The following is an 11394-nucleotide window of genomic DNA, read 5'->3' as shown; positions in this document are numbered from 1 at the left end:
ACCCAAAGAAATGCTGTCGGTTGAGCTCAACTTGTTTTGAACCCAAAATGTTCCTTTAATGGTCATAAAATAAGGCTTCATTGCGCTTTATGCAAAATAGAATTTCTTGGGTCACATTTCACCCAGAAAATCACAAGTGAGATTCACCCACAAGCACCCCAATCTTGTTACACTACAAATTCTAGATGTGACTTTTGTATAAAGTTCAATGTTTACATCATTTCAACATGCCAAAATGTTGTATATTTGTGGGAATCATTTAATTCTGATGCATCTGAAAAAAAACAGAATTGCAGTCCGTATTAAAATGTTGATTTTATCACGTATCACATTGAAATCTTGCCATCTTTATAATAAAATACAATTAATTACATTTAAATTAAAGCCTTTTTTGTATTAAAGAAATTAATCAAAAAGGTATATTTGTTCGAATGCACTTTTGGTTCCAGTGTACACAGGACTGTAGTTATAGATCAGCGCCTTCTGCTCGTCCTCCGTACTGGCAAAGCGGTGGAAACTTTTCCTCGCTGTAAAGCCAAAAAGATAAACGAGGGGGAAAATATTAGCTTATGAAGGGTCTGAGTTTATTTGCTTTTATCTCATTAAAGGGACAGACAAAAAATATGTACTCACCCTCACGCCATCCCTTCCTTCAGCTGAACACAAATGAAGATTTTCAGAAGAACGTTTCAGCTCTGTAGGTCCTTACAATGCAAGTGAATGGTGACCAGAAATTTCAAGCTCCAAACTCACATTAAAGCAGCATAAAGTAATCCATAAGACTCCAGTGGTTTAATCCATGTCTTCAGAAGTGATAGGATAGATATGGGTGAGAAACAGATACATTTTAAAGTCCTTTTTTTTAAAACTATAAATCTCTACTTTCACTTTTGTTTTTGGCAATTCGAATTCTTCGTGCATATCGCCACCTACTGGGCCGGGAGGAGAATACATATAAAAAAAAACACTTATATATTGATCTGTTTCCCGTCCACACCTAACATGTCGCTTCTGGAGACATGGATTAAACCACTGGGGTCTAGTGCATTACTTTTATGCTGCTTTTATTTGATTTTGGAGCTTTCGGTATCCATTCACCTGCATTGAACTTACAGAGCTGAAATATTCTCCTAAAAATCTTTATTTGTGTCACTCATTCACCCTCATTCACATCTGGGATGGCATGAGGGTATGAAAATGATGAGAATTTAAATTGAGTGAACTGTCCCTTTAAGATGTCAAATCAACATTAATGCCAACTGTTATAAAGGTCAAAGATTAAGACATTGCGACCAATTCATATTTCATTGAAATGTGACCTAGATATTTAATGCAGGGTACAATAATGCTAAGGTATGTTCTACCTGTTTTAAAGCATTGTTATTATCCATACCTTCATTAACAAAAAAGTGTGCCATGTAGAAGGTGGTCTTAATGGCTGAAGGCGAGTGGGGAATGTATGGCCGAGTCCACTCAAAGGCGTTCTTCTCTGGGTGCCACTGAGTGGCGTAGATGGGGAAGTCATACGCTGCGTACATGCAGAGAAATAACACATGACATCGTTGCACATACCACAATATTTTTGGTTAATGTGTCCGCCTGTCTAGTTATTATAATAAGTTTAATTGCACTGATATCGTTGTCGGCACTGACCTTCCATTGTGGACACAAACTCATATTGTCCATCGGTGTTGGTGCTCAAGACTCTGTAGAACGTCTTCAGTCGGTCACTCTTAGAAAACCTCTAAAACAACATTTTTAAATGGATCATTTTCACCAATTGGATGGGGGGGGAAATACTTTCAGGTCATATAATATTCCCAATACAGACTAAATGACTTGAACAGTAAATAAGACTTTGAATAGGATTATTTTAAGTGTGAAATGTTAGGCAGTGATTTGCTTTGTATTGTACATTACGCATTTAACATACACTGTTAAAATGTTTCTTAAGAAATAAAGCTTTATTTACGGTCACCACCTAAACATGTTTACAGTGCACCGTGAGTCAGGTTATGCATTGAAATTTTCTATTAAGGTATATATCTGGGAATATTATACATTGATAATAGATTAAAACATTTTAATTCAGTTACTACACTACAAACATTTAATACATTTATAACTGAATAATGATGTTACTAATATACTGTAATATTACATCATTTTATACAATGAAATTAATAATAAATGTACATTTAAATTATGAAGTTAACTTTATGTAAGCCTTCGTAACACTACAGACAATGTTATATATTGCATAACAGTAATATATGTATATATAATGTTTTACAATACAATAAATACATTACGTTAATAATTAAATTACATTAAAATGTCATTATGAAATAAATGAATTTATTAAATTAAACAGTTACATTTGAATGGTTATGCAAGTCTTTGTAACAGGAATGATATTACAGAATATGTTGTTGGAATTCATTAGTAACAACCAGTTCTATCTTCAGTGATCGGTTATAAAGTAGTTATAAAGTAGAATTATTGGTAACACTTCAAAAAGGTTCCATTTGTAAACATTAGTTAATGCATTAGGTATCACTAACAACGTTTTCATTTACAGCATTTATTCATCTTTGTTGATTGAGGGAAATACTTTTGTTGACAGTTTGTGTTTGTTCATAATGCACTGAATTGTGTTAATGTGCACAACTTCTAATCTTTAAAATGCATGTTGAAATTAACATTAACCAAGTTTAATAAGTGCTGTAAAAGTATTGATCTTCCTTGTTTTGTGTTAACGGATGCAGTAAACTAATGTTAATAAATACAACAATCCTTTCATATGTGTCTAGAGGTTAAATGATGTTTGTTGAGCAGTAATACAGTAAACATGTCAGTATCTGCTGCAGTACCTCTGTAGTAATACTCCATTTGTGAGAGTTCTCCGTGAGCGGTTCTGTTGCCAATGAGTCCATGAGGTCTTGAGGAAAGTCTTTGAACAGTCTGCTCTCTTTGATTTCTAAATATCAAAGAAAAATACAATTAAGTATTTATAATGATGACAAGGATTAAATAAGCATAGAGAACTTCAGAAAACTTCAGTTTGATTCATTTGGGTATGTTTTAGTTAACATTTCTATTTTGATTACACGTGACAATGTTATCACTTAGCTAATGCTGCTAATTATACAGGGGACCTTCTTATATCATTATAAAAATATTGCATTTTTTTGTTTTTCACACATTTTGGAACTTTTTTGAAAAATGTACAAATTCCATGTATTGCATTAATGAGAATGATGTCTTGAAATTGCACATATTATATTGCACATACTGTATATATTTGACAGTCGCTACATGTCTATTGTTTACATGTAAATAGTAAAACAAAATGTCCAAGTACTTGCACGGACCTGTAGAGCAAGTGCTAAAATGGTACTGTCTCTTTAAGAATACCGGCAGTTCAACGAACATCTTAAAGAAGTGGTTTGGTTGAAGTACATTAACGAGAGGAGTCACATGGTTTCTTTAGCGCATCCGTGTGTGTGATTACACACTGTAAAGAACAGAAAAGGTTTGTAAAGAGAAATGTTTTAATGATGAATGGATTGTGTTGATCTCACATTTGGACGCACAAACCTAACCTTTACTCTCAACATGCAGTGACGGGATATTGGTGCTGAACATCACTGGGTGGGTGAATTCTGTGATTTGCCGGCCAGTTGCTAATCACAGACGTTTTTATTTGAATAGGGCAATATTTGGTTGCATTATGCAAGTGACTTACTCGCATCAATCTTGGGATTTAATAATCGATATCGGGATCATTCAAAGGAAGAATGCGATGCATGGGCAAATATTTTTATACATCCCTTCTTCTGAATGAATGTACTGACAAAATATGGTACAACCATGGAAAATATCCTGAAGACATTGCCATGGTACAAAAACTACACTGTGTTATAGTACCAGGGTGTTTTTGGGTTAGTGTCATTTTCGACTGGTGCTGAGGTGGTAATGCATTTGTATTTAAACACTGTAAACATCTATTGACATTTATTCCATAGTTCTGTGTTATAAAAGAGTTACCGTCTGTAAAGTCTAATGGCAGGGCAACACCGCTGGTGTTTGTGTGGGACAGTAACAACTCTCCACTTGTTAACAGTGTGAGCTGCTCGAATCCTAAACAGGTTCCCCATATGGGGAAATAATCTTCATTTGAGTTGGCCTGTTAAAACACACACACACACACACACACACACACAGTTACATTGGGGAGTATACATCAAGCAATCTATACATTTTATACCAACATTTATTTACCAGAAATGAAGACATAAAAGACAGTGCTATACAATAAAATATAATGCACAAGTGTGTAAAATAAAAAATCCTCATGACTCATAATGAGTTTTTCCATTGCTCAGGGGTCCAGGTTCAGTAGGACGTCTTGTACAGCTCACAGACGTCCCATAAAATGGCAATAAACGATAATGTGTCACCTTTGCTGCTCCATATGTAATATTGTAATTTAAAAACATTTTGAAACGTCTTTACAGGAAATACAGGTTTATTCTAAGGTAAACAATTTGAGAATAATGGCATGGCATATCTACAACTTTATTAATTACTGGAAATGTGTTGGAGCTCAATAGAAAGTCTATTTGTTAAAGATTAACGTGCGCTTCATTTATATCGAATTGTAGAATTCTATATAATGCATGCCATCACCTCACCACAGAGTACATGATTAAAGGAGCTACGTAATATTCGAAAGTGTATAGTCATGCTGATATATGTCATATTCTGCACTTACAGCATTTGTACACAAACCTGAAGGGCAAGTCTGTAGAGAATGCCTGCTGCTTTGGAGTATTCAGATGATTTTAAACTGACTCCACCACCAGGAAACAGAACTCTACAGAGGGAGAGAGAAAACATGTCACAACCCTATACTATGATCAGTTTCATATATATACATAAGTCTAAGAAACACTCACCCATTTATGGATTTAAAGAGCCGTGTGTACTCCTCTTCAGACTTGTTGATCCTAAAGACATTTTAACAATAAGTGAAAGTATAAGAGAATGCTTATATTAATTTGTTTTTACATTAAGTCAATAAGTTTAGCAACGAATATAACTCCGGCATGTCTTCAATAACTAGGGAAAAGCGGGACTAGTTGTCACAATTTGCAAATATTTCTTAGGGTAGGTCTGGTATTTTTGAAAGTCATTTTCTGAATAGGCACATTGTACCTTAAAACCTTGACACTTATACAAAACGGTTAATAAACCTTTCCAATGTTATTGGCCAGGAAGAAGCTACAGTTCATTTAAGCTGCGTTCACACTGCCAGCGACATCGACTCCATCCCATTCATTTTCAATGAGAGCACAGCGACTTCCGGCGACACGAGCTGTCGCGACCGTTGGCGACTAGATGTGGGCGTGTTCAGCGACGCAACAAAGTTGAGACAAGTTCAACTTTATTCAAATGAAGAGCGACTAACGGAAGCGACAGCCAATAGAAGAGAAGACGGGAGAGCTCACGTGATTCTTTTCTCTCTCTCTCTCTCTTTCTCTCTCTCTCTCTCTCTCTCTCTCTCTCTCAGCTCCTGCAGTAACGGAAAGATGAATGAAAGGCTAATTCTTGCTGTTAGCAATTTTCCAGTGCTCTATGATATGGATATGGTATATCCAGCTGCAGCTCTTGCACCAGCCGGTGGTACTCGCCATGCTGACGAGCTGAGATTTAATGGTTTTGTTGACCCGTTTGCGTTGTCGCCGCAGATAACCAGCCGCTATGTCAAACAGCACGCCTTGTTTCTCATTCATCTTTGATATAAAGCATTTTATGTACTGATTCATTTATATTTAGTCTTTTCCCTCCAAAATGTTTGCTTTTAGCGCCAAGAAAAGCGATTTCCTGTCAAGAGCAATGGAATGACATCCGTGAATGTCATTTATAAACGTTACTAGGCAACCAGTAGTGGGAAGGGCCACCAGCGACTTCACCGCCAGCCACTGGCGACCTGCAGCGACAAAGTAACTGGCAGTGTGTACGCAGCGTTACAGCTATGGCGGGATGATGTTGCCGCTCTTTATGGGCCAAGCGGTCACAATGGGAAACATCGTTAATAATTAAATTCTTATATCTACCATTTTCGAACTAAAGTTAAAAGCTAAGAACATGTTGTATTCCCAAAAGCATTTCTTAAGAACGGAGATAAGATAGGGAATTCGCTTGTGAACATTCTTACTATTCATTTATCCTTAGGGGCCGGTTGCATAAACAGACGTTAACCTAGACTTTGCCTAACACTTAGTCTTAGACGAGCTAAAGAGGCCATAGAAAGCCTGTTGCATAAAACAAGCTCACAGTTGTCTTTAGTAAGTCACTGTAATCTGAATTACATTGTGGGAAAAGACACTGAACAGCTTAAAGAAAATGTTCGACAGTGGACGCTCGGTACAGTTCTCTTTCAAGCATACGTTTCAGTGTCTCATTATGGGATACGCCCCTTCAATGTATTCCTAGTAGCCCTATTACATTATGCCAGCCCTTATTGGCTAGCAGAAGTGATGATTATGTCTGGAGGAGGCCTCGCTTCCCCAGTATAAAAGGGGCAACACAGCGTCATTATCCAAAACCAATTCTCGCTTCACTTCAGAAGCCTGGTACCGTTCAGATAGACGTCGACTGGTCTCAACACCGATCGCTGATTGATCATCCTGGAATGGAGTTTCTGTGTCGATTTACAGGCCACCACGCCGTTTTTGATTTATTCCAACAATCTGCACTACAGCTCATTGAGGAATTCCTTAGCATTCCAGCTCAATGCAGAGAACTTTGGCTAGCGTGGGGACTCTTCGCGACTTTACACTTGTGGGAATACAATTTCATGCAGAGAGACACACCAGGTCTGCTCTGGATGTCTTGTTGAAACATGCCCAAGACCATGAAGTGCCTTCACCATGAAGAGCCTTCGGCACAGACTAGGACGCCAAGCTAGTTTGCCGGGGCAGGATACGCTTGTGTCAGCTAGACCTGCTTTGGCTACCACCCCACATGTGTCCATTCCTGTAGAGCTGCCCACCATTGCAGCCCTGATATGGGGTGAACTATTTCCCCTTTGTCAAAATTCTCTCCAATTCTCGGATCTGGCTGACAGTGGTAGCACAGGCTGCAAAGTTTCACTATGAGGGCAAAAGGCTGCCGAAAAACGGGCAGAGAGACAGCTTCTTCCTATATTCACCGAGCTGCTGGAGGAGGTTGCAGTCACCTGGAAGGATAAACCTTTACCAGTAAAGTGCCCATTCAGGGGTGATTCGCACTCAACGTGGAAGGGATGGAGAAAGGAGGGTCTTCTCCATATGCCTTCAATGGAGCCTTTAGTAGCAGTGCATCTGCACCCCAGGTGTAAGGCGGCTGCAAATCCAACATTGCCATCCAAAGCTGACCATTTCCAGTCAAAGTTAACAAAGGGAATGCAGAGTGAGAGTCCAACAAAAGTTATTTTCTCTGAAGGATCAGAGCGCACCACTGGGAATAGATGTGCTGGCGCATGAGTGGCCTCATATATTCCTCTATGCGTTCCCGCCAATAGCGTAGATATCTCAAACCCTCTCCAGAGTGAGTGAGAAGGAATTGAGAATTATATTAATAGCTCCACGCTGGCCGGGGAAGTATTGGCTGGCGGAGATCACACATATGCTGTATGAACAAGCGTGGGCTCTTCCTCTGCAGAGAGACCTGCTGTCGCAGACACATGGGGAGATTTTCCATCCTTATCCAGAGCGCCTGGTACTGTGGGCCTGGCCCATGAGTGGTTCAATTTGAATGCAACTGGGTTGTCCCATAGTGTTATTAGGACTATACAGAATGCAAGAGCATCGTCTACAAGATATTTGTACGGGTGTAAATAGGCCGTGTTTGAGTGTGTGTGTGGCACCAACTGGCAGCAGGAAGTATGGCACTTTAAACAGACTTTGAAATAGCCCTCTTATGTTTACATTAATTACTTCAAAATGCTTTAGAATAATGTCAAGACACTGCTGGTGTTAAATTGTCAAGATATTGTTGATATCTTAAATAGTGTTGCCATTGCAATGCATTCATTGTCATTATTCCTTTATTCCTATATTTGGTTGTTTATGAGGCTCTTGGCATGCTTAAAATGTCATGAAATTTTGCACAGACATTAGAGTCGTTGGTCATTAGGATTGGGCAAAAGTTCATGCATGGGCGTGTAGGAGGGGCTCTGTAGCACCCCTTTAATATGGGCATGCAGCCTCTGTAGCACTGCCAGTATCTGTGAACTGTGATTTTTGTGGGAATTTGTGGTTCTTGGTTGAAACCAAACACTTGGACTGAACATTTGGGGGAAAAAAGTAAAAAACAAACAAACCTGAATTTAATTTGAATATGGACACTTGAGAAGCTTCTGGACATTCATTTGTTATTGTCAACTTAAACCCTTTGTCATTTGATTTTTGATTTGACTTTTTTTAAAACAATGCATTTAAGGTATGCGTCTAGTGTAACCTGTGAACTTAATCTGAACCCTTGTTCACTTAACCTGTAGGCTGTGGAACTGAAATATTCTGCTCTGTGGGGGAACATTTGTTTGGGTTGAATATTTGATCATTTTATTGGTTATATTCTCTGGATATCACATACAGACACCCAAAGAAATGTGTTAATTTATTGAGATTTTGCACAACACATTTACACACCACCTTGACCTATACAAACACAACATTGAACATTCATTTCCAAACTCCACAAACACCTGATGTGAAGACGGAAGCTCCAGACTTTGCATCTTCAGTCTGGCCACTACCTTCACACTCCTACTCAGTCAATAGCCAAAGTTTACTCTATCCCAGCTGACAAACTGTGTGGAATACTTTTAACTTTGAAATCAGAAATGGATTAACTCCTGAAAGTGGTAAATGGTCTGCACTTATATAGCGCCTTTTTAATATTAGCGGTATTCAAAGCACTTTACACTGTGTCTCATTCACCCATTCACACATTCACACACCAATGACGGCAGAGCTGCTATGTAAGGTGCTAGCCTGCCACTGGGATCAACTTGGAGTTCAGTGTCTTGCCCAAGGACACTTCGGCATGTGGAGTCATGTGGGCCGGGAATCAAACCCCCAACCCTACGATTAGTGGCCGATCTGCACTACCACCTGAACCACAGCTGCCCCTAAAAATTCATGATTTCAGGAGTACTTGAAATTAAGGCTACCTTTCTGTCAGAAGTGTGTATATTAGTGATGCAGCTATGGTCAGTGTCAGTAGGACATCACAGACGTCGCTGCTAAACTGTTGAACTCTCAACTAAAGTCTGATCAGCACCCACCTGGAAATTCACCTCCCATTACTTCAGCTCCTACATCTACACAGCCACATGCCCAGCAATTTACCAGCATGAAGAATTCCAACTTAAACCTTTCCCTGCTGAATTGCATTTCTCCCCCTCAACTTACCTTTCTGACTACACAACGGGATCATCATCAACCATGCTACAACCAGGAGAACAACTCTCAGGGGTACCCTCGCCAACCCCCACGAACGGATGCTTACAGACACCGTATTCACAACCCTAGTAGCCTCATTCCACAGGTCCTACAATGCCATCATGCCAATACCATGCGAGACCATTTAGGAGACTACAAGACTTACAAGAGACTCCGTGAGGTTCCCTTTTGGCCAAACATGTGGAAAGATATTAAGAGTTTTGTCAAGGGATGTAAGAAATGTCAGATGGATAGAGAACCCAACAAGTTTCAACAAGATCAAACTGAAATTCACGACTGTTTAACACTTCTGTGTTCAAATTTGAAGGCTAGGATCAATAAAAGGTAAACATCATATTATGTGACTAAGCATTACTTTACAGAGAACTTACAATCTACTAGTTAAGTCTTGTCTTAAGAACAAGTGGTGCAACCAAATTAAGCACCGACTCAGTTACAATCTAACTAGTAGTTACTAAGCCTTTAGTGTGAACATTACATCCCAAATTATGTAAGACCTAACGCACAGCTGGTGCAACCCTACCCTGAACTCTCTCTCTCACACACACACACACACACACTTTAATAACTATTGTTGTGTATTTTGTTCTGTGAGTCTTGACTCCTTGCCTTTTTTTTAACCATTTTCCTTGTGCTAATTGAACAATATACTTGTGCTTTGAAAATGTTGTGAATTTATTTAAAATATATATATATACACATTGCACTTATTTACATTTATTTATTTTGTAACTGGTGGCTTTGAGAGCTATCTGGGACAAAAGTAATAATTTTGACTGGCCCAACCCAGTTTGGCACACGGATTTGATTTAAAATTATTAATTTAAATTTAGTTTGGGGACCGCCACCACTACACACTGGGTGTAAATGGTCCCATGGTGCTTGGGGCCTTAAGTGATTTTAATTGGTCATTTTATTTGTCATTTTTATGTAAGCACTTTTAATTACTACAGAGTATGAAATGTGCTATATAAATAAACCTTGCCCTTAACAAAAATAAGACGCTGAAAATAAAATGGGAAGAAACACGCCGTATTAGCTATAATGGATTCATATGGTAATATAATGGAATTATATAGTTTCTATGGTCTTCCTTATATGGTAATAATCATGAATATGAAGTGAGATTTTAAAGGTAAGTTAAACTCACATCAGAGGCACCACACGAGCACCGGCTGACTCCAGGAACTTCACGTAAGACGCCGCAATATAAGCATTTTTACCGGGCTGTGGATCAAACACCTCCTGCGCAAGAACACCTTCACAAGACATTCACACAGTTACATCAGTGAATATGTAATTCGCACTTTTAGATCATTGAATATGTAATGAGAATACATTCAAACTCCAGTAAACACGATATGTAATGCTGTTTTGCAGCTCACCAATTATAGGTCTTTCATTTGTTTTAATTTGTGCTCCAAAATTAGTTGAAAATACGCTACTGATAATTGTTAAAAGGCACAGGCTGACGTAACCCATGTTTTCGTTGAGTCCGACTAGTTGTGTCTCTCATAATGGACAACGCTTTTTGTGTTCCGCGTTTGTGACGTCAGGTGGTCACGTGCTCTGCCGCTCCGCTCAAGTATGTGATATAGGGACCGGGAGGACAAACAAGGTGGTCAGGAAATGTCTGGTTAGCAGGTCCCTGTTAGCACCTGCTGGTAGATGCTGGAACTACACCACCCGATTACAAAAGCATGTTTCTCCATAGACAGCCATTCAAAAGTAGCCGTGTTTTATGACGAAATAAAAACTTTCTCTTAGAAACATTTCAATTTAAATTATTTTATTACATTGCAGCACATATTCATCCAGTGACGGATTGTTTTTGAAGGCATGAAATGTATTTAAATGTTTCCCTATTTATTGCCATTGA

The 11394-nt window shown here is 38.7% G+C and overlaps 1 protein-coding gene across 1 annotated transcript; it reads right to left on the bottom strand.

The window, feature by feature from the left end:
• Positions 1-388: 388 nt before the first annotated feature.
• ggh (gamma-glutamyl hydrolase (conjugase, folylpolygammaglutamyl hydrolase)) lies at positions 389-11063 on the bottom strand. Its single transcript, XM_052147949.1, has 9 exons — positions 10901-11063; positions 10666-10774; positions 4962-5012; positions 4795-4879; positions 4051-4189; positions 2874-2980; positions 1654-1744; positions 1394-1528; positions 389-527 (listed from the first exon to the last, which is right to left on the bottom strand). The coding sequence occupies exons 1-9, from the start codon at positions 10995-10997 to the stop codon at positions 406-408; spliced, it is 936 nt and encodes a 311-aa protein (XP_052003909.1). The 5' UTR covers positions 10998-11063; the 3' UTR covers positions 389-405.
• Between the last annotated feature and the right edge of the window lie 331 nt (positions 11064-11394).

Source organism: Xyrauchen texanus, chromosome 1 (genome assembly GCF_025860055.1).
Source record: "Xyrauchen texanus isolate HMW12.3.18 chromosome 1, RBS_HiC_50CHRs, whole genome shotgun sequence".
Lineage (NCBI taxonomy): Eukaryota > Metazoa > Chordata > Actinopteri > Cypriniformes > Catostomidae > Xyrauchen > Xyrauchen texanus.
The sequence above is the reverse complement of the archived record's forward strand: the minus strand, read 5'-3'. Positions and strand labels throughout refer to the sequence as shown.

Bases quoted from the DNA above. Each gene is read 5' to 3' on its own strand.
- ggh (XM_052147949.1), bottom strand. From the start codon at position 10,997: ATGGGTTACGTCAGCCTGTGCCTTTTAACAATTATCAGTAGCGTATTT. The intron at 10,775-10,900 runs GTGAGCTGCAAA...TGTCTTGTGAAG, and splicing joins AAATGAAAGACCTATAATTG to GTGTTCTTGCGCAGGAGGTG. The intron at 5,013-10,665 runs GTGAGTTTAACT...AAATGTCTTTAG, and splicing joins GCTCGTGTGGTGCCTCTGAT to GATCAACAAGTCTGAAGAGG.